This window comes from Choloepus didactylus, chromosome 10 (assembly GCF_015220235.1).
Source record: "Choloepus didactylus isolate mChoDid1 chromosome 10, mChoDid1.pri, whole genome shotgun sequence".
In the NCBI taxonomy this organism is placed as follows: domain Eukaryota; kingdom Metazoa; phylum Chordata; class Mammalia; order Pilosa; family Megalonychidae; genus Choloepus; species Choloepus didactylus.
The window spans coordinates 108425648-108448663 of record NC_051316.1 but is presented as its reverse complement, the minus strand read 5'-3'; the positions used below and the strand labels follow the sequence as shown (position 1 = coordinate 108448663).

The 23016-nt window shown below is 49.4% G+C and overlaps 1 protein-coding gene across 4 annotated transcripts in view; it reads right to left on the bottom strand.

Moving 5' to 3' along the window:
* WHRN (whirlin) overlaps window positions 1-23016 on the bottom strand; it is a 99123-nt gene that overhangs the window by 61811 nt on the left and 14296 nt on the right. For all 4 annotated transcript variants that reach the window (XM_037796933.1, XM_037796935.1, XM_037796931.1 and 1 more), the window contains exons 2-3: window positions 11952-12170; window positions 184-309 (exon numbers count right to left, since the gene is read on the bottom strand). In XM_037796933.1, coding sequence (XP_037652861.1) covers window positions 184-309; window positions 11952-12170 — 345 coding nt within the window. The remainder of the gene's footprint in view (window positions 1-183; window positions 310-11951; window positions 12171-23016) is intronic.

Here is a 23016-nt window from a genome sequence, read left to right as displayed (position 1 = left end):
GCAGCCAGGGGAAGGCTCCCCTGCCAGGACTAGTCCTCAAGGTGAGATGCTGATTGCGCTGCTCAGGCCTGATTAAAATCAGCTGCAAAGAGCTCCATGCACAGCCCTTTCCCTCCGTCATCCCCAGGCGAGCACGCAGCCTGGGTGCCGCACCCACCCCCATGGGAGGCAGGCCTCTCTCACCTTGAGCCCGCTGCTCTCTGCTTCAGAGCCGGGGTCCACACCGGTGATATAAATGCCCAGGCCATACTCAGCTCCCCCGCGGATGGTGAGGCCCAGAGACCGGCCGTCCCCCAGCACCAGGTTCACCTGGGGGAGGGAGAGGAGACAGTGTTAGAGCGCCTCGAAGGGGCCACACGCTATGGAGCACATGGATTTGAACCTGCAAGGAGGCCACGGCCAGAAGAGCCCCTAGAACGTTCTGGTTTCTGCCCTAGCCCTGCCTCTGATTTGCTGAGTGACCTTGGGGAGCTCCCTTTTGCAGTCTAGGTCACAAATGTTAGCTGCAGTAAAAGGAAGGCACTGAAGGAGACAGCCCTACAGAGCCCATGGTGCTGATGTCCCAGAGGGCCTCGACGTTTCAGGTGTTTGCACGATCTTCACAGCTTGGCTGCCACAGGCTGGCTCTGCCCCCACCAACAGCTGCTCTCCTGTGCTTCAGATGAGGCCCTGGGGTCTCAACCCAGGCTCCCTCACTTCCAGCTTCCCACCTTAGGATCAAGACCAAGTCCACACTGCCATTCTAGGGGTCTCCTGCTCCACCATCCATCCTGATGGACCACAGTGGGACTGTTCGTTCGGCCCTTTCTTCTACAAACACAGGGAGCCCACTAAGTGCACACCCAGTGCTGGGCCAGAGCACTTGGAGATGCCATAGACATGGCCCTGCTTGTGAAGGTCTGGCAGGCTGGTGGGGCAGGGACGGAGAAAAGACCTTCACGGTACCATGTGAGCAGAGCTCGGGGCCTGGGGGCCGGATGAGTCTGGGCTAGGGGCAGGGAGAGTGGTCCGGAGGGGCTTTCGGGCGGGAAAGTGACATCTCTGAGGAGATGGGAGGATGGGCAGGACTTAGCCAGGGTTGGGGGCAAAAGGGGCAACCGGGCAGAGGGGCCAGCAGTGCTCTGCTGCACGGGAAGGACAGGCTGGAGAGGCAGGGGGAAGATTCTGGAAGGCCTCATAATCGAAGAAGGAACCCATAGGAACATGCAAGATAACTGTGCCTTGGCTCTGGAAGAGGAATTTATGGAAAAGGAGAATAGGGGCCAGACCAGCTAGAACTATCCCAAAAGGCCAGAAAATATCCTGCAACAAATTAAAATCCAATGACATGTAAAGGGCCTGAGGAGAACGCAATGCGGCATTGAGGCGGCAAGTTCTGTGGAGTCAGGGAAGGCCGTCCAATCATGCTCACTCCCGCCAGCCACCGGGAGAAACATCTGAGGTTTATCATCTCATTTAATTCTCCATCCTGGGTGGAGATGGTGAAGACAACAGACTCAAGCCCACAGTGCCCAAGTGGGGGTCCCTGCTCACCACCTACCAGCTGTGTAACCTTGGGCAAGTTACTTAACCTCTCTGTGATTCAACCTCCTCACCGGCAGAATGAGGATAAAAATAGTGTCTGCTTTATAAGCCTACTGTGAGGAGGATCAAGTTCAGAGACAAATGTGAGCATGAAGGATAGTGTCTGGCCCACAGTAAAGGCTCAGTAAACATCAGCCACTGTCAGTTCCATTTTGCACAAGACAAAACTGTCACCTTAAGAAACCTGACAAGGTCACACGACCTCTATCAGTCATGACCAAGTCATGGCTCAAACCCGGCCAGGCCTGCCCACCTCTGGGGCCAGAAACTCTTGGGAGCAAGAGCTGCCTCTTGGGAGCAAGAGGAGGGAGCCATGTTCCTTTCAACTGGCAGACTGATGTTGGGAAAGAGCCCAGCAGACAGAGTGCCCCATGGGGACTGGTTCTAAGGCTGTGGGCTCTGCAGCATGGGAGTTGGGCCTCCCTCTCCTGGTGGGGCAGTGCCAAGAGAGACTTGCTCAGTGCGGCGGCCCCAGCCCCCTTTAGTCCAGGACAGGCTCCCGATTTACTCCTCAGATAGGAGGACAAGCTGGGGGCAGGGAACACATGGACAGTCACCCAGAAGTGGCAAAGAGATGGATATTCTGAAAAAAGCATGCTCTGTGGCTGCTTCAGTTCAGACTTGCAAACCACCCTGAGCTTGTGACCTGTTCCCCCACAGCACCCAGTGCAGCACCAGTGCCAAGGCCCGGATGGGTTTGGAGGTGACCTGCATTCGAGGTGTGTGGTCCCCTGTCACATGAGTACCTGTGCCTCTGGGAGGTGGCAGTGTGGTGGTTATGTGTGCAGGCCAACTACCAAGGGTTCAATCCCAGTAATAATACGTGCTGGGTATGTGACCTTGGGCAAGGCACTTCACCTCCTTGTGCCTCAGTTTCCTCATCCATAAAATGGGTAGAGCAATCACACCCACTTCACTGAGTTATTGAGAGCAATGAGTTGGTCCATATGTGCAGAACACAGAATAGTGTCTGGAACAAAAAGATGGCTCAGAAAATGTTAGCTACCATGAATTATCTTCATCACCATCTCGGGCAAGCCATCGGGCCAAGCTTCTGCAGGTACTACCTGGAAAGAATGATGAGGCCATCCTCAGAGGAGAAAATGAATGTGCAGTCCATGACAGGCTGGGAGAGGCCTTGTGGCTGGGAGCTGTCACCAGCATTCCCTTCCAGTGCTTACCAAGAAGCAAGACCTCGTGTAGAGCACAGATTTAGAGAAGAATCAGATGCTCACAGTGACACCCCTGTGGGTTAAGAAAGTGCTGACAGGAAGGCATGGGGTTACCTGTGCCATGGGGGACAGTATAGTGGGCCCCATTCAGGACCCCCACGCTTGCTCCCCAGGGCTGGGCGTGCTGACTGCCGAGGGCTTAGGGCCAAGGCCCTCTCGGGGGCTGAAGGGAGCTGCCTCACAGGGCCACACCCTCCCTGGGAGCAGCTTGCATCTGATGCCTAGTTGATGGGGGAGCCTCAGTTTGGACAGCTCAGCCCCAGGGCTCCTCTGTGGCAACTGCATCGCAGCCCCCCCACCCCCCCCCACACTGTCTGGTCCTGAGCCCCCCACTCCTTTTCAGTGTTGACCTGAGGGCACTCTCCTACAAGCCCCCTTCAGGCAAATCCCAGGCTCAGAGTCCATTCCTGGGAACCTGACCTCAGGTGGAGCTCCCCAGAAATATGGCCACTGAGCCCTGAAGGCTGAGGGGGTCAGGCAGGAAAAAGGAGGGAAGACGACGGTTTCTGGGATGATGGGGATGTGCAAAAGTTCAGACACAGGACAGAAAACAGACCCCTGGAACCAGCACTGGGGTTCTGTATGGCTGGAGCGTGACAGGTCAGGGAGGGGAGAGGTCAGCCTGGGGAGGGCCCATAAACCAGGCCGGGAAGCGGGGGCTTTAGGCAGGAGAGTGACCGGCTCAGATTTATATTGTAGAGCACGGAGCAGGAGAGGGAGCAACTTTCAGAAATCCTCCATGAGAGGGTGGGTGGGGGGAGGCCGTGTTCAGGGCAGGGGACGGTCAGTGAGCCTGTCTGGGGAGAGGGCAGGGGGCGGGTGGTAAGCCTCCAACACCCCTTCCCCATGGTGCCCAGCTGGAGGGACCTCCTCTCCTCTCCGCTGCCGCCTGCAGGGCCGGGAACCAGCCTGGCATGGTCTGGGCTCCTGCACGACTCACCGGGCGACCTGGGCTCAGCACCACCGCCCCTCCCGCTCCACCTCCACCACCCCCTGGGGCCCTTCCAGCTCCAGCATCCGAAGTTTCTGGGGGATGGAGAGAACTCACTCATCTCTGCACCCATGCCCAGGGAGGCACAGATGGCAGCAGTCGTCTGTGGCAGCCACCTCTGAATGCTAAGGATGAAAACAAACCTCCCCATACATCCCTTCTATCGAAAGAAAATGCATTCTCTATGGCAGAACCGTCATGTCTGCTCTACAACCCCAGGGGCACCTGGCCTCAACAGCTCGCTGGAATTCAACAGCGTTTGGTACGAAAGAGAGCTCACCGATGGGTAGCACACTAAGGTGTACTGGGCCCATCGTGTGGTGTCTATTATCCCCATTTTTCAGATGAGGAAACTGAGGATCAGGGGGGCAAAATGACATGGCCAGGGTCACATAGTTGGTGACCGGCAGAGCCAGGCATGACAGCGTTACGGATTGCATAGTGTTCAAGTTCTAAGTCCTAATCCAAGATCCTGTGATGAGAACTTATTTGTAAGTAGGGTTTTTGAAATGTTTAAAGATGAGGCCAAACTGGATTAGGGTGGCCTCTAATTCATTTGGACAGATGTGCTTATAAGAAGGAAGCCAAGGCAGGGAGGCACGGAATGGATTTTCTGCTTTAAGAGGAAGCATGGCCTTGCTGACACCTTGGTTTTGGACTTCCAGCCTCCAGAACCGTGAGATGATAAATTCCTGCAGTTGGAGCCAGGTGGCCTGGAGTACCTGGTTACAGTAACCCCGGCAAACGAAGGCCCCCGGACTGGCTGGCTGTGGGGCCAGGCATTTAACCCGTGCCCTGTGCTGCCTCCCAGGGGCCTGAGTTTAGACCCGGCTCCACCCTTTACTCCTGGGCAACCTCGGGACAAACCTCATTACCTCCCTGAGCTTCGGTTGCCCTGTCAGTAAAATGGGAATAACTACCTCCCTAGGGCAGAGCCCCTAGCCACTTCCCTTCCTGCCTTGCTGGAGAACCCCAGAGACAGGTATGGATAGGGGGTAGTTCTGAGCCCATTTTGGGACACAGGTGAATGTCTGCTGGGGATTTTGGGAGAGATTCTCCACCCTGAAAAGAGAGAGACACAGGATGAGAAGGGCCTTCTGCCCCTGCTGCCCACCCTGCTTTGGACACATTTGTGAGAGGCTGTGATGTCTGGAGCAGCAGCTGCCATCTTGCAGCTGTGAAGCAACAAGCCTGAGGCACAAGCCAACAAGAGGAAGGACAGATTCACTGCCTGGCAGAGCATACTCTGGCTGCCCAGCCCCACACTTCTGAAGAAAACAACAAGCCCCTTGAAGTTTAGCTCCTTGTAATGTAGGATTTCTGTTACCTGCAGCCAGAAGCGTTTGTAATTGACACACCAACTTTCAGGGCTGTCATAAGGACTGTGACAGACTTTACTCCTCACTTCCATCCCTGCTCTATCCAGCGGCCCAAGTCGTCCTCTTGAATCCTAATTTGCATCACCTCCCTGTTGTACTCAAAGCTCTGCCATGGCTCCCATCTGAGTAAAATCCCCAGACTCGACACCAGCCTGTGCAGCCCCACGTGACCAGGACCCCTAACCTCTCTGCCCTGATCACCACTGCTTCCCACCTCACTCACTCCTCCACAACCACACGGGCCGCCCTGCTGTTTCTCAAACAGGCCATGCACACTCCTCTCAGAGCCCCCGGCCACCCAAGGCCTTCTCCCCACACAGGTACAAGCACAGCCACTCCTTCGGTGGCTTCAGATCTTTGCTTCTGCGTCACCTGTGCAGTGAGGCCTTCCCTGCTCCCCTATAAAATGATCCCACATGAATACCGTCCCTCCCTATGCTCTTTCCTTGCTTTATTTCCCCCCATTTTACAATTATACTATATGTCAATTATTTTAATGTCTCGCTCCTTACACTCACAACACACACGTACACACAGTAGAAGGTAAACCCTTGAAGGTGGTTATCTTTCTCTCTTCACTGCCTGGACCACTGTAGGTATTCAATCAATATTTAAGGGAAAAAAAGATATGCACCTAGTCAGCATTCCATAAATGAAGGTTGATACTGGAATTAATTGCTATGTCCCAGGTATGGTGCTCTGTGTTTATGTGTGTGATTATTAACAACTGAAACAGCCCCACGTGCCTGGCATGACCATCCCCAAATCATAGCTAGGGAACCTTAAGTGACTTCCTAAGGTCACACGATCAAGATGTGCCAAAACCAGGCTCACATCCCCTCCTGCTGATCCCAACATCCCTGCTCCTTCTATATCAGGCTGTGAACCGGCCTGAGTCAAAGGGCAAGTCCCATCTTGTTTCTGCAGCTCCTGAGGCCATGTGAATTTGAGGGAGCTGTAGCTGCTGCAGCACAGTCTAACTGCTCAGCCCCAGACGGTGGGACAGAGGACAGAAACACCACACTGCAACACAACTTAGGAGACCATCAATGTGGCTGGCAGGCAAATGACCCAGGCGGAAGGTAGGGGTGGGACTGAGTCCTGCAAAGGGCAGTTCCTGCGCCACTAATCCCCTGAGTGGATCCCAGAAGCTGACCGGGGTGACAGGCCCAGTGGGCAGGCAGGCCCCACTGTCACTCTACCCAGAGGGGCCTCCACTGGGGCTGGGCAGAGGCTGGGCCTGAGGGGCCCGAGCCGGGGACACTGATTCTGCAGGACAGCTCTTTCCCCGCAGGCATCGGAAGGACCTGGAGACTTGAAAGGAAAGGAGAACAGGTCTTGGACACTGAGGATGCTGTGGCCCCACCACTCACTAGATGTACGACCTGGAGCAGTTCACTTAGCCTCTCCAGACCTCCATTTTCTCATCAGAAAATGGGAATAATGATGTCATCTGCAAGTACTTTATAGGTTTGTCCTATGAAACCACATTCAAATCTGAAAGCTGTGGTCAGAGGTAAACCCCTGGGCGGCAGGGAGTCCAGCGCTCTGGTTTAGGGGCATCCGTATCAGAGTAATAACCCCTGCCCCCATAAAAAGAGGTGCTATGAATGTAAGTGTGACCTGTGGAAACGAGAGAAACAAGACAGAAGGCTTCCTCTGAAAGCCTTTCTCTGTGCTGCTGTGGATGCTCGATGTTTGCCTCACGCAGAGCACTGCAGCTTTACAGTCGGAACTGGAGAACAGGGGGTCACTCCATGATGCTCAGACCTGAGCCACAAATCAGGGGGTAGGCGCCAGCCTCAAAGAAGGGTCTAGAAACACCCTGACAGCTGCAGGCCAGGAGGCTGCCCTTACTCCCTCCAGCCCGAACACCACTGGGTAACACACTCGCGCCCCCTGCCCGATGCAGCTTCTCTGCCCTCTTTTCTTTCCCCAGCCCCATAAGCCGATTCACTTCAAGCTTCCATTTCATTTAAAAGGAATGAGCTTGTCCTCTAGAGTGAGAACAATCCCACCCTGAATATCCATGCAGGAGAGGAGGCCAGCAGAGCACGAGAAACTCCCCCCAAGAGTTCACTTTCCACCTTATTGGTTCACCTTGGCTACAACCGGGAATGTCAACACTGGCTTCAGAGCTCGTTTTGGTTTTACTTGACCCCCTCCCTCTTGAAAAGGAGCTTAACAGCCCTTCTTTTTCATGATCTTGCTAAAGGTCTTTGCGTGGCTGGGATCGATTTTGCCCTTTCTTCCTCCAGCAGCCAAGAAAGAGTACAATGAGTTCTTGCTGTCTACAAGAAAGAGTACAGACACACACACGAGCGCGCGCACACACATACACATGCACAGCCTGGCATCAGAACCCTGCAAGAGCTGTCTCACTCCACTTTTCCAACCTGTTTCACAATTAAACTAAACCACTTCTGGTTTCTGAGACCCATCTTGCTCTCTCTAGCCTCCATGTCGTGCTGCTCCCCCTGTCTCAACAGCTTTTCCCTCTCAAATTCCACCTCCTCCATGAAGCCCTCCCCAGTCTCTCCGGCTGGCAATCTCTCCCGTCTAAAGGCCTGGGAATCTGCTCACTTAGATGCATGTCAGTTCCCTGTGGATGCAGCAGAGGTGGGAGAGACGAAGAGCGTGTTTCCCCTGCCTGGAGAGTGGCAGCTGTTTAGAGACCCCACCAGAAGATGCCAACTTAGGAAGCAGGTGGCCAAGACCTTTTCTGCATCTTTGCAAAAAACAGTGTGTCCATGCATCTGACTAAACAGGACTTTGATTCAAACCCTGCAAACATTTATCTAATCCTACCATGTGCCAGGCCCATGGCAAGGTATTTTTGTTTTAATTCAGTCTTTCATGAGACAAATACTGAGTGCCTATTCTGTGCCAGACACTGATTCAGGCACTCTGCATGCTCCAGGGCACAGAACCAAGACCCTGTCGCCATGGAGCTTATACAATGGTCGGCAGAATAGGCCCTACTACTCTCTCCATTTTTACAGAGGAAGAAACCAAGGAACAGAGATGCTATGTAACTTGTCCAAAGTCACACAGCTGGCAAGTCATGGAGCCAGGATTTGAACCCAGGCAGCCTAGTTCCCATGGCTTAACATCTCCGCCACACTGATGCTATCACATTTCATCTCCACAACAAATCTCTTCCGATGTATTACAGTTAGAGAGGCTGAGGGTCAGTACTGAATGGAATAACCCCAGAGGGAAGCCAGAACAATGAAGAACTCTGCGCCCTGTTCCTGCTTGCTCTGAGGATGTGGCAGGGATGTGGAAACAGACAGCTTTGATTCCCAGAGTTCCACATGTCCTCTTCTATTCCTTCCTTTGGCCTCATCTGACAGTTCTTGCCCTTCAGCGTGGGGAAAAGCATGACTGGGAAGAGGCTGCAAAATCAGAACCAGCTTTGGTGGGCAGCGTAGAGGGTTTTCAAGGGTAATTTTACTATGTGTGTGATTTTTATGTCATTCTTGCCCTGAGAGCCTGTTTCCCCAGAAGGTGTGTCTCCGGTGGGGCTCTGTTTAGGGTTTTTGATGTCTGGCATGGGAAGTCCATGTCTGCCTGTGGCTATCGGGAACACTAAAAGGTGAGACCAGACTGCTGGGGAGGAAAGAATCAGAGCCCACCAGGACCCAGGCCCAGGGAGCCAGCAGCAAACTGGGGTTCCAGAGACATTTACCCTCTACTTTTCCCCAGTAGGGAAATGGGGGTTTCCACATTGCATCAGGATGGGGAGGACAGGGAGGCAGGTAGCAGCATCAGTCTGGAGTTGTGAAATCTGTGGAGGCCTCTCTGCAGGGTGTTCCAGGCGTTTCCTGCCTCCTATGGTTTCTGCATCCTCCCTGGAGCAAAGTGCTCTCAGCCTCTGCCTTCTGCATTCTCATATCAATTACTCCAAGATGTGGAGAGGGCACCTTGTCTCCCACCCACTAAATCCCTGCCATGAGGCCCTTCTCTCTATCTTTGAAGACGCCGGGCTCGTGCCTTGCACACGCTGCCCTCTCTGCCTGGAATTTTCAGCCCCCAGCCTCGTGCAAGGTGGCACCTTCTTGTTCTCTAGGTCTCAGCTCAGATGTCAGCTCCTCAGGGAGACCCTCGTGACCACCTCACCTGAAGCAGGCCCTCTGTCCCCATCACTCTCCATCACCTCCTCTTCTGACTTTACTTCCGTCCTCCAAAAATGCTCAGCATTTTCATTATCTCATTAGTTTATGTTCATTACTGGATTATTGTCTCACTCTCTCCACTGGCTCCAAACTCACCGGGAGCGTCCCCAGAGCAGGGCCTCATCTCTCTTGTCCACTGCTTACTTCCAACCACCCGTAACAGTGTCAGGCACACCAGAGGTGCTTAATAAGGACTGGCTGACTTGCTGAATGCGCCCTAGTGGCCGCAGCGCTCTCCAAGTCTCGATTCCTCATCTGTCAAAGGGGGATAATGAAACCAACCCCATCAGGCAGCTGTGGGGATTCAGGGGATGAGGTCAGTCCAGGGACCATATACTGCCTGGACCACAGATGATAACTCCTACCTGAAGCATCATGCCCCGAGGGAAAGGGGATCCAGGGGAAAATAAAGCAAGTTCTCTGCCCAACACTTGAAGGCTGGCCTTGAAAATGCCTTAATGCCACAGGAAACTCTGTCTCCTCCTTGCTCTCTTCAAGACTGCTGGAAAGCAGCATTCCCTGGTGCGGAGGGGGGTTCTAGCCCATCCTTGCCCCGGCTCAGCCTTGAGGAAGCCCAAGGGGGCTGGTGTGGTGCCTACCAACCAGCCAGCCCGCTGCTGCCCGCCTGGAGCAGGAGCCGCTGTGATTGCTGCCACGTCCACTGTATTGACATTTGAGCAAAGAACACAAAACACATTAAATAAATGTTACGGTCTTATTGAAAGGAAAAGGAGAGAAGAGAAAGTCTCCAGAGAGAAGGCGCTTTGGCCTGGAGCCCCAGGCCGCATGGCCTCCTAACTGGTGTCAAGATCCCAAAATGCCAGGCAGCTGCTCACAGGAGTTAACAACCTTGGTCCCAGGGGCAACTATGGGGCACAATGCAAATGGTGCCCAGAAGGAAAATCTAAAGCATTAGGGAGATAACTTATGAGCCTGCATTTTTGGAAGAACAGTCAAGGTCTTAGGGGACTCTATAGAGGACTTCTGTTGATTTTGCCTGCGTAGCATCCCTGCTCCCCTTCTTCAGGTTACAGCACCCCAATGGTGCTTTGAGCAACTACCCCTCCCCCACTGGCTGTAGTCTTGATAGTTCTGTCAATCAAAATGCCTGGTCCGTCTCATCAACCAATCAGGTGCTCCCTCCTGGAATACATATAGTGAGGGGAAGGACACAAATGGCAGAAATGGCAGGGATCCCTTTCCTCCTAGAGGCTGCACCCCGAGTTCCTCAGCTTTAATTCTGGGACACCAACACCCTGCCATTAATTTCTATATTAGAAGTTGGTCAGGGTTGGTTTCTGTTGCTTACTACCCAAGTCCCATATTGCAAAGGGTTCCCTGTGGGGAAAGAAATCAGGAGGCCTGGCAGTCACGTGTGGCCATGTGCCTGGGTCTGGACCAGCGGGAAGTAAATCATCTCTCATTTAAAGAGAAGCCCTGAGCATTCTCTCTTCCCCTCCTCCAGGGGCTAGAATGGGGACCTGGTGTGGCCTACCTTCAACCATGCAGAAGGTGGCAATACCCTAGGGGATAGGCGAGCAAGACGACAGAGGGGATCAGGACCCCAGGATAACATGTGGAGCAAAGAGGCCTCACCAGCCCCAACCACCCTCTCTATCCTACTGTGTGAGGGAGAAATAACCTAGCTGATTAAAATCACAGTATTTGAGAACTTTTTATTGCAGCAGCTTAGCCTATATTGTAATATACATTGTACAAGTCAAAAACAAAACACGCAGGAAATTCTGGCTTGTTGTGGAAAGAAAGAAAACGCATGTGTATGCTTGCTTATGTGAGAGAGTGCATAGTGGATATGTATGCGTGTTTTATGTTGGGCTCAATGTACATGAGAGAATGTCAGTCAATATGTAGTTGGGTTCTAAAGGCACTGGCCATTAAATATTCAGTAGAATAGAAAAAAAAAAAAACACGCAAGAATTCCACTCCTAGGTCTATATCTAAAAGAACTGAAAACGGGACTCAAATACTTGGGCACGAATATTTACAGCATCACTATTCACAATAGCCAAAAAGTGGAAATAACATAAATGTCCATCAACAGATGAATGGATAAACATGTGGCATAGTGATTCAGTGGAATAATGTGCAACCACGAAAAGGTATGAAGTTCTGATACATGCTACAACATGAGTGAACTTTGAAAACATGATGTGAAGTGAAAGAAGCCAGACACGAAAGGCCACAAATGATTTGATTCCATTTCTATGAAATATTCAGAATAGACAACTCCATAGAGACAGAATGCAGAATGGCTGCCAGGGGCTACTCGGAGGGATAACAGGGAGCACTTGCTTAACGGAAACAGAGTTTTTCTTTTGGTGTGATAAAATCTTTTAGAACTAGACAGAGGTGGTGAATGCACTAAACGTCACTGAACAGTTCACTTTAAAATGGCTAATTTTACATTATGTGAATTTCACCTCAATAAAAAAATTAAAACAAAACACAGCCCTTCGTAGGCACTGGAGGGAGAGAAGCAGCACAAGGGGGCCCGACAGGACCCAGCCCCTTCTTCCCATCTCTACGTAGCCCCCCTGTTCTGGGTTGGCCACAGCCCTCTGCTCACCTTTTTCTCATCCCCCTCTGCCAGGAGGTGCAGGCCACTCCTCCGGTCGCCCTCGCGCTGCCCCAGGGAGCCGCCGCGGGACGGGGGCAGGCCGGCAGGCGGAGAGGTGCTGCGGCCCTGCGGGTCCACCCAGGTGTAGATGTGGTTGGTGATGTAGCCCCCGGGGATGCGTCCCGCTGAGTACACGGACAGCACCAGCTTCTTGGAACCCTTCAGAGCCTAGAGAGAGGGACACACGATTAGCAGGTGACGGGACGTGTGGAGAGAGACACCCTCCTGCTACCCAGAACCTGACTTCCTCTCAAGACTCCACACCTGGAGGGGGCTTGTCCAGGCCTTGGTTCTGTCCCATGGAAACGGGGGACACCTGTTCCACCCATATCTTGAAAGGGTTCAAACACGAAAAATGTGATCTCTTTGGATATTTGTGCAGAAATAAGTTAACACAGAGAGGTCCGAGACTGCTAACCTTAAAAAGCTGCTTACAAACCAGGTTGGCCCTTGGCTGGTGTCTGGGAACTGGGGTTTGGGGAGGGGCCCGTCATCCCTAACTGGGCGGCTCACGGTGCCTGGATTATGCATGCAAACACTGCGGCTTGGGCAGAACACCTGCTTTCCCATTGGGATCTGGAGTCTTTGCATGTGCTAGGCAGAGGGTGTCTGGGGGACCACCCCATAAACACCTTGGGTACTGAGTCTCTAATGAGCTGCCCTGGTAGACAATATCTCACACGTGCTGTCACCACGCATCGTCGGGGGACTGAGGCACGTCCTGTGCGACTCTGCGGGACAGGACCCTTGGAAGCTGGTCCCCGGGTTCCTCCGGATTTCGCCGCAGGTGCCTTTTCCCTTGGCTGACTCCGCCTTTGCATCCTTTCACCGTAATAGATCTTAGCTGTGCGTATGACTAGATGTTGAGTCCTGGGATTTTTCAAAGAATCACTGAACCTGAGGGTGGTCTTGGGGACCCCGACAGAATACCAGACAAGAGGGTGAAGAAATACAGATGCTGTCGATGACACCAGCTTAACATTTATAAAATGCCTGCACGAGTCAGGTGCTCTGCTCTGCACCTCACATGCATTAGCTCATGGAATCCAGTTCTGTGGGGAAGAGATCCCTGTGAGTTAGGTGAAAAAGCACGGGGAAGTCACCTGCCCACTCGCAAGTCGGCAGTTCCTTTCCCATAGCAACGAATGTCAAGTGGAGATACGACCTTTACATTTTCCATCCTGGGGATGGAACAGCCAAAGGGAGAGGGTTAGCCTGAACTCTAGGCCTGGGGGCAGGGAGGGTAAGCTAAGATCCGCCATGTTGCTTTCCCAGAATGCACCTGTAGCTGAAATGCAGGTGTTTCCTTCCAGAAGCAGGCAGCTGAGCACTGGCACAAACAGACATGCCCAGAACAGGGGGCTGTTAGAATAAATGATAGTATATACATGCACTGAAATTTTTATGCTGCCGTTTAAATCATATGTACAAAGAGTGTGCAATGCCATGGAAATATGGATGTATTTTAATGTTAAGTGGGGGCAAAAAGATAAATACCATGTCTACATCATGGTTTCAGTTACGTTAAGAGGAAATCACACAGGAAATAAAAAACTGAGAAGTAATATGCCAAGATGCTAGCAGTCTTCTCCCCGGCTGGTAACATTACAGCTGACTATTATTTGGCTCTTCCTTTTTCTCAAGATTTTTCAAATGTTCCACAATGAGGGTATGTGGCTTTCATTACCAGAACAAAGTTGTATTCTTTAAAGAGGGCAGAGGTGCACTTAGCTCTCTGGCTACCCCAAGCTTGCCCTGAATTGGCACACACTCAGTTCCACTGTCTTCCCAAGACTTCAACAGACAAAATGGGCCAAGGGCTGAGCTTTTGGAGACAGCAGGTGCCCTGGCTGGGCCCATGTGAAGGGGCGGACTTGGCCGTGCCTCTGGATGCTCCAGCATTTGAATGTTACCAGAGAAGGAGGAAGTGAGCCAGGAGCTCCTGGTCCTTTAATTCCACCATCAAATCCCAGTCCCCAGCGGAGGGATAAGAAGAGGATAGCCGCTCTCCAAAATTCTGATTTTAATAAAGATTTTTGCTAAGATGAGCAGGGATAGATTTACGGTGTCCTTTTAGCACTTCCTGGAGCTCCCCCAACAGAATGGTTGGGGAAAATGAAATTGTTAAGTCTAGGATGCAAGATGAAGGAAGCCTGGACCAAGTAGGTAGAGCAAAGTAGAAAGAGGGTCCCAGGGGCAGGTGACATCAGCAGAAAATTAAAGGAGGGGGGTGAGAGAATAAAAAAGTGCATGGAGCATCATTTGTATTCTTTATTACCAACAACAGTAGGATTCTCTTGGTCAGTCCTGGAAATAGGCAAGCAGCAACCTTGAGAATGGAGAGGAGGTTAATGCCTCTGATGAGAACACAACAGAGAGCTAGAGCTGGAGAAGGCCTGGGAGGTCACTCAGTCTCCCACATGCCACTGCCCCCAACCTTTTACAGAAAGGTCCCTGAGAACCCAAGATGGGAAGGACAGATACAGTACAAGTATGAGAGGTGTAGCCCAGGACATCAAAGGCCGGCCCCAGGCCTTCTGCAGCTCAGTTTCCTCATCACAGGGGGGTGGGACCAGAAAACCTGATGACCTTTCAAGGTTAGAACATTCCAGAACCTCTGCTATTGGCTCTTCTTTGGGTGGTAAATGTGAGCTGTCAGTGTCAGGGTTTTGGAGAACAAGAACATCCCCTGCTGCCTTGTTATTTTTTCTGGCAAAACCAAAGAAAACAAGATTCTGAGACAGCACTTCCAACACGGAAGCAGATTCTTAGAACACATGGTCCCGGTGCACTGGGCATCGGAATTCTGCAGGAAAGGCTCCATCCCTGCTCCGTAATTTAACTAGAAGGGAAGGGGATGGTCTAGGAAGTCAGCATCTACATTCTTTCTGCCTTCTAGTCTCCATTTTTACAAACCACCATTGGCTTATTTTAAAGGGTAGCATTAGGCAGAGGAATTCATTACTCAGGGGAGCTGAGCTGCCTGCTTAATTCTCCCTGGTCACCACGCCACCAGACGTCCATGCTCATCAGCACAGCTACCTTGATCCCTGGGGCCCAGGCTTCTAGGATAGCTCGATGGCAAACTAGGAAGAGCTCTGGTCTCTGAGACAGACCCACGCACTTGCGGAGTGGCCTAGAGCGAGCTCCTCCCACTCGCTGGGCCTCAGTTTTGCCACTGAGCTTTGCGCAGATTGGGTTCCCTGACTGCCAAGGTTCTGCCCCAAGTTAAATTCTCCGTCTCTCTGGTTTGCAGCTGCAGTTAGAAGGAAAGGCAGTACTTACTCATATGGTGTTCATGCAGTGGAGACATCAGGGTCTTTGGGACATGCAGGGATAGACTCCAGGCCTGGGCCTCCCAGGCCCCCAATGCCTGGGCCTGGGAAACCATCCTCAGTTTCCCCCTTTCAAGTGCTTGGGACTATCCTGGGGCTGTTATCAGGTCCTTGAACTTGCAGGCTCTGAGGTTCCTTTTCAGTTGGAAGGCATCAAGAGGGTTTAAGAAAACTCCAGAAAGGCAGATAGAGCATCTCAGGTGTGGTGGGATACACACCCCCAACTGGGCTCTTTCATGGGCAGCAGGGGATCATCAAAGGCACCCGAGGGCCAGGGTCCCTGCCCTCTGTAGACAGCTACCTGCAGCGTAAGTCACATCCAATACCTACGTTAAAGCAACTTGTGCATCTTGGTGGCTCTCTGTCAACCACACCACTCTTCCTCTGTGACAACCCTGCAGGGTCAACCAGTCTCCTGAATCAATTGCTTATGAGCTGTGCTGCCTGCTACAAGTTACCAAACCTCTCTGTTCTTCTGTTTTCTCTCCTGCAAAAACATCATCATTCCACTCTCACTTTATGTAGAGGAGTCCTAATAGCACAGCACCTTTCACTTAAGAATTAAGTGAACTATGGCTAAAAAGAAAAAAGGTGGGATCTAGGAGGGGCGGACAACAGAGCACAAGGCTCCCAGGCTTGTTACCGCATGTTTATCGATGGAACTTCACCAAGGGGCTTGTCTACATTCTGCCAAGTCAGATCATACAGAAACCTCACTCCGACCCGGCAGATGGCATGGCTCAGACTGTTCAGACAGCACACTATGATTATGTAAATGTAAATTATATGTGATGTTTTCAACCTTAATAACTTGCTACTTGGATTAATGCTCTCAGGAGGCAGATTTGCCTCATTCAGCTCTTTGGAGCAGACTCCGAAACCCCCAAATCGCAGAGCAGGCTGACACAATTCTCTACTCAGCAAGGGCCTGAGAAATCAACGTGAGGGGCACAGAGCCAGGCAATGCATGGTAACTCTGCAGACACACCTACGCTCTGTGTTCAAACTCCTGCACCAAAGTGGAGGCATGAGGTGACCACGGGATCACCAGGTTGCCAGACTGTGGTCAGTGGGGGGAAGGGGGTCCAAAAGAAGTGTTCTGGAAAAGTCCCAGGTAAGGACGCATAATAGTGTGAAATGCGGAGAGGCTGGTGAGTCATCCAGGCTTATTTCAGGGCACAGATCTCGAGGGCCAAGATTTTCTCTTCTTGGGAACAGAAATATGCAATCTCAGGGAGGAGAGCTGGCCAAAGGCCCAGGTTAGTGACCTGCAGCCCAAGGAAGGTAGGAAAGGATGCTGCACACCTGCTCTTCCTGACCCCACTTTGCCTTGCTGGGGCTTTAGGTTCAGACACAACACACCCCCATCCTGGCTCAGCTGCTGACTTGCTGTGTGACACAGAGCAAGTTTCCTAACCTCTCTCTGCCTGTTTCTGCATTTAAGATGCAACTGTTGTAAGGATTAAGATAATGTAAACTGCCCCCCCATACATATATGCCCTGGCCCATGGGAGGTACTAAATGTATGATAATTCCCCTCCTGAGTCTGCTAGCTCCTTCTCCCCAAAACAAGCCATAGACATTCTCGAAACCTATAATCTACACAAACACAAATACATGAGGTACCCTAGTCATTATCCTCTCCCCAACCCCCCTCCTCTACAGAATGTCCTTTCCTTTAATCCACACTTCTATCTATCTTGCCTTCTCCGCATGGCTCCTGTTCCACCACCTCCAGGAAGCCTTCCTTGATTATGAGTGATACTCTCCTTCTCCAGAAGCACCCAACACATTTATATATTTTGTTCCATTGTACTACAGGCTTCTGGGTCACATGTGAACATCCTGTCCCTAAGACTACAAGACAGGTTCCTTGAGATATACCACATGTTGTTTTCTTTATAATCTCTCCCTGCTCCTCATTCATTCACTCATGTATTCTCTTGTTCATTCAACAAAGTATTTACTGAGCTTTCTATATGGCAGGGATCTGCTCGAACTAAGCCATAGAAAAAGTGCACATTAGATTTGGCACTGGGCAGCCCTAGGTTCTCACCCCACTCTTCTCCACACTCAGGTGAGCATACCTGAAATTTAGGGAGAGAAGCAGCTCCGGAGCCAGGGGATTTCAATCTCAACCCTGCAACCTTGGGCCAGGTACTTAACCAATCTGGGCCCCAGTTTCCCACACTTAAGACGGGATAATGGTGGTATTATCTCACAGGGTGGTTGTGACAATTAAACTAGTTAATAGGTGTAAAGCACTTGGTGCCTGGAACCTAGGTAAGAGCTGAAAAAGGGTTAGATATTTTACACCAGAAAATCCAGATTGGGAGTCTCAAAACCACCATCTGTGGCAGCCACTGTTACGTTTCATTGTCTGTCCTGCCCGACTTGTTCTGTGCATTTTATAAACGTGTACATGTGTATATAAAAATGTGGCTGTCTGATTTTTCCAGAAGCTAATTCACACTGAACTTTTTCCTACCATCTTTTTTTTCAGCTAAAAATTTATTTTGAGACTCTTTCCTCTCCAGTACAAAGATACATGCATCTCTTCCTGCACCGCATACTATTTCCAAGCAAGAATTCGCCACCAAAATGTTTCTCATTTTTTGCCAGAACAAAAAGTGCTACATTGAACATCCTTGTCCGTGCATTTTGGAGCTCTGTGAATCTAGTTCTCCAGAATAGAGAAAAGCAGTGGAATTCTTGGGGCAGGGGCTGGTGGGTGTGTCCCGTTTCTTTGGGAGAGTGTCTCCTAGGGCAGGCCTGTCCCCTGGTTGCCGTTCCTGCAACCACCTGCAGGGGGCAGCACTATGACACCTGGGCCTACAAAAGTCCTATATTCCCCTGGGGCTTGTGAACCGGGCTGTATGGGGGCTTCCCAATGGTCTCCTCCCAAGGCAGTGCTCACTCATGTTTGCGCTGTCTTCAACAGGCTCCGGAAATCTCCCAGGTTAGACAAATCTTAACTCCATCTTCCAACTTGGTTTAGGGGCTAAATCTTGGGCCCCAAATATTTGCAAAGCACCCAAATCAAAAGAGTAACCTAGTGGTGACCTTGGGTAGGAGGCACCAAGAGTTTTCCAGTGGAGGGTATACCTGATAGCCATTCGCAAACAAAGCTCCACCCCTTCTCAGGGATAAGACCTCAGACAAGTGACTTACTGGCCCTGGACCTCAGCTTCCCCACCATTAAGCGGAGATACTAATGTCTATCGCATGGAGTCATTGCAAGGACCAAATGAAAACTGCTGAGCTAACGTACACAAAGCCCTTTACACTGGGCTTAGCAGTGCTGCCATAGCAGATGCTTAGCAAATGATGTTTATTATTATTCATAATGGCAAAAATAAACGCAATGGCCACTTTTTAATCTTCCCATGGCAAAGGATGGGGAAAGAGACCCTAGGTAGTAAAGTCCCTTATGCAAGGTCATAAAACTTCTAAGAAGCAGGGCCTGGATTCAAATCTTCAGCCACTCCAACACATGCCCCTTCTCCACACCATCCTCTTATCAGGGCTCAAGGGAGTTCAGATAACACAAGGACAACCCTGTGTCTAAGCCCCTCAGGATGGACAAGGGGAGGGTCTGAAGAGGTGACATGGGACTTGCAAGGTGATGTGCAAAGGTAACATGTGAATAAGCGGAGAGCCCTTCAGATTCTTGAACCCTGAGCCAGTGCCGGGTGCAGCCACACAGGCTGAAAAGGCGTTCCCGGCTTCCAGGGAGGATGGAGACAAGGACTTTACGCCCCCACGGCCTATCTTAATGTCATGAGAAAGTAAAGCCCTAATTAGTACTCTGTCTTTAGAGTTCCTTCACATCTATATGTGTGCTAATTACCTCTTAAAGAGACCACTAGCTGCAACAGCTTCTCCACCACCTCTCTTGGCCACCTAAACCAGTCTCTACAGAGCAGAGAGGGGATTCTACTTAAATGCAATGGACCCTGTCCCTTTCTTGCCCCCAAATTCTCAGTGAGTTCCCACTGCCTCTGATGGAAAATGCAAACTCCTTGTTGTGGCCACATCTAAGGCCTGTGCAGCTGGCCCTGCAGCCTGGCCAGCCTCATCTCCTGGTCCCTGACCCCCACCCTTGCCACAGGACTTTCTTATAGTAGCATGTGCTCCCAGCTCTTTTTCCACTTCAGGCCTTTGCACATACTGCTCCCTCTCCCTGAAAGTACTCAACTCAACCTACTTCCTTATTCAAATGATTATTTTATCTCCCTTTCTCAATAGACAGGGAAGGCAGGGAGATCATCTGGTTTAGTCACACATATGTCTGTAAGTATGAAAGATAGGTGGTGGGTGATTGCACGTAAAGTGAAAGACAATGAAGAAACGCAGGATGCTTTCCTCTTGGAATTTATCACCAATGAGAAATTTTACCTCTCCTGAAGTAATGATGAGCTCTCTAATAGAATCTAAATAATGCACTAATTTCCCTTTTTGTCTTGGTTGCTAGGAAGCTCAGAATTCAATTAAAAGATGAAATACTATCCCTATTAAAGATTAAAAAAAAACAAACACAGATTAAGGGACCCCCAAATAATCAAATCAATATTGCAAAGGAAGAACAACACTGGAGGTCTCACACTTTCCAATTTCAAAACTTACTACAAAGCCATAGTAATCAAAACAGTATAGTATTGACATAAAGATAAACATATAGAACAATTGCATAGAATTGAGAGTTCAGAAATAAAGCCACACACATATGGCCAACCAATTTTTCACAAGGGTGCCTAGCACATTAACTGGGGAGAGAATAGTCTCTTCAACAAATGGTGTTGGGAAAACTAGATATCCACATGCATAAGAGTGAAGCTCTAATTAGTACTCTGTCTTTAGAGTTCCTTCACATCTGTATATGTGGGTATTACCTCTTAAAGAGGCATCTATCTCATACCATATATAAAAATTAATTCTACATCGATCAAGGACCTCAACATAGAAGCTAAAACCATAAAACTCCTAGAAGAAAACATGGGGGGGGGCTTTATAACCTTGGATTTGGTAGTGATTTCTTAGATATGACACCAAAAGCACAAGAAATGGAAGAAAAAATAGATAAAAGGGACTTCATCAAAATAAAAAACTTTTGAACCTCAAAGGGCTCTATCAAGAAGGTAAAAAGACAAAGTACAGAATGGGAGAAAATAATTGCTAACCATATACCAATAAGAGTTTAGTATCCAGAATATATAAAGAACTCCTACAACTCAACAACAAAAAGACAAATAGCCCAATTCAAAAATGGGCAAAGGACTTGAATAAACATATTTCTAAAGAAGATATGCAAATGGCCAATAAGCACATGAATAGATGCTCAACATCATTGGTCATCAGGGAAATGCAAATCAAAACCACAATGATACCACTTCACACACTAGGATGGCTATTATTTAAAGAAAAACAAAACAGAAATTAATAAGTGGTGATGTGGATACAAAGAAGTGGGAAATATTATACATTGCTGGTGGCACTATAGAACTGCAAAGTCACTGTGGAAATCAGTTTGGTGTTTTCTCAGGAAATTGAAAATAGAATTACCATATGACCGAGCAGTCCCACTTCTTGATATACACCCAAAAGAACTGAAGGCAGGGACTTGAACAGATATTTGTACACCAGTGTTCATAGCAGCATTATTCACAATAGCCAAGAGGTGGAAGAAACCCAAGTGAACATCAACAGATGACTGGATAAACAAAATATGGCATATACACACAATGGAATATTATTCAGCCGTAAGAAGGAATGACATTCTGATGCATGCTACAACATGGATGAACTTTGAAGACATCACGTTGGGTGAAATAAGTCAGACACAAAAAAGACAAATACAGTATGATCTCGCTTATATGAAATACCAAGCAGCAGCAAACTTCATAGAGACAGATGGTGGGTTATAGGTTGGCAGGGGAGGGGGGCAGGGCGGGAAGAGGGATTTATAGCTTAATGGGTGAGTAGTTTCTGTTTGCAGTGATGAAAAAGGGAGGGTAATGGATGTCGGCGAGGGCAGCACAATATTGTGAATGTAATTAGTATCAGTGAATTGTACACTTGAAGGTGGTTAAAATGGGGAATTCTGCGTTTTACATTGGTTACTACAATATGAAGTAAAAAAAAATAAAAATAAAAACACAGGTAAAATTACCCAAACACGCACACTTTCCAATATGGTTTCTGATTTTTCTGTTCTTTTAAGCAATGTGCTTTTTAGGTTAAGCCACACGATTATTTTTCAAGTCAAGCAGAAATATTAATTGTAAATGCATTAACAAATAAGTAAATGAGATGCTTAAAAAGAGAGTTTAAAGAGGGTATTTAACTGCACCCATCACATAGTAGGCACTCAATATAACATTTGCCAATGGACAAATGAGTGCTAAAGTCAGCACATCTCTAGGATCAGGTACCTTCTAAACGCTTGTGAAGGCAGAGATCTCTTTCACAGGTGCTCGGCAAGAGCTCTGCTTTCTCTCCCTTCCTCTCTGCCCCCACTCCCAGAAGGGCCTTGCTGCTGCCAAGTTTGGTCTAAGAACACATGACATTTGAAAACATTCCCTTAAAAGAAAGTGCAAACATTGTTAGTCAATATTCTTCAGGAATGATGACATAAGCAGGTAGTGGTATGGTATTTCTTGGGAAAAAAAAAAAAAGACATGACTTCACAGTGGTGTCCTGGCATCTGTGTGCCCACCAGGGGAGCAGAGCAAGACCATGCCATGACGTGGCCCATCTGCTCCTCTCCGTGTGGCCACTTCACCTCCCCGAGCTGCGGCATCCTGAGCTAAATTGACCGGATGGCATAGCTGCTGAGTGACTGCAGGATCTTTCTGCCCATGCGAGACATCCTTCCGGAAGTCAACTCCACGTAAGGATCATGAAACAACATGACAAAATATATACAAAACAAAAAGGACGGGAAGCAGGTGATTAAACCATGAGAAAATGTGACTCCATAAAGGCCAGAAGACATGGCCAAGAAATGGATGATGACTAGTTAGGAGGTTGGAAATACTGGTATCTTCTTAAACCCTTTTTGGTTTTCTTTAATGTTGTTTAAATTTGCATTTAATTTGGGGCTTACAAAGTAGGTTTTAAAAAATCAACGGTTCACTCTTCACTCCCTTTTCTTTATGAGATTGACCTTCTCCACAGGCTCAGTGGGAAGACGTGGAAGGAACCTTCACTCCAGCTCTGGGAACCTGGGATGCCAGAGGCTACAAAAGGGACCTGGACATTTTAAATCCCCTTTTCTCCACTCTCTTTGCTCTTAAATGTCTTTGTGAGTTCAGGCTGTGTGAAGAGGAAAAACAGACACAATCCAAGGGGGAAAATGTTGAGCTGGGGGATAACGTAAAAGAAATTTGCAAGAAGGTGACAGAGTGACTGTCCCTTTGCAAAACAACTCATAAAATGAGGACAGAGTGGATTCCAGAAAGATATTGATTTCTTTTTAATGCAATTCTTCAGTTATCCAACAAGCCTGGCGTTTAGTCTCTTATAATTTAAGTAAATTGCCTTAAAATGTTCTTTTAAATTTTCTCTCCCTTTCCTTTAAGCAAGAATTAACGAGATTCTAGGAGTCATAAATATAATTGCTTGAGATGAGCCTCCATGGATTTGCAAAGCTGTGTTCTGTCATCTAGAATTGATGTCCA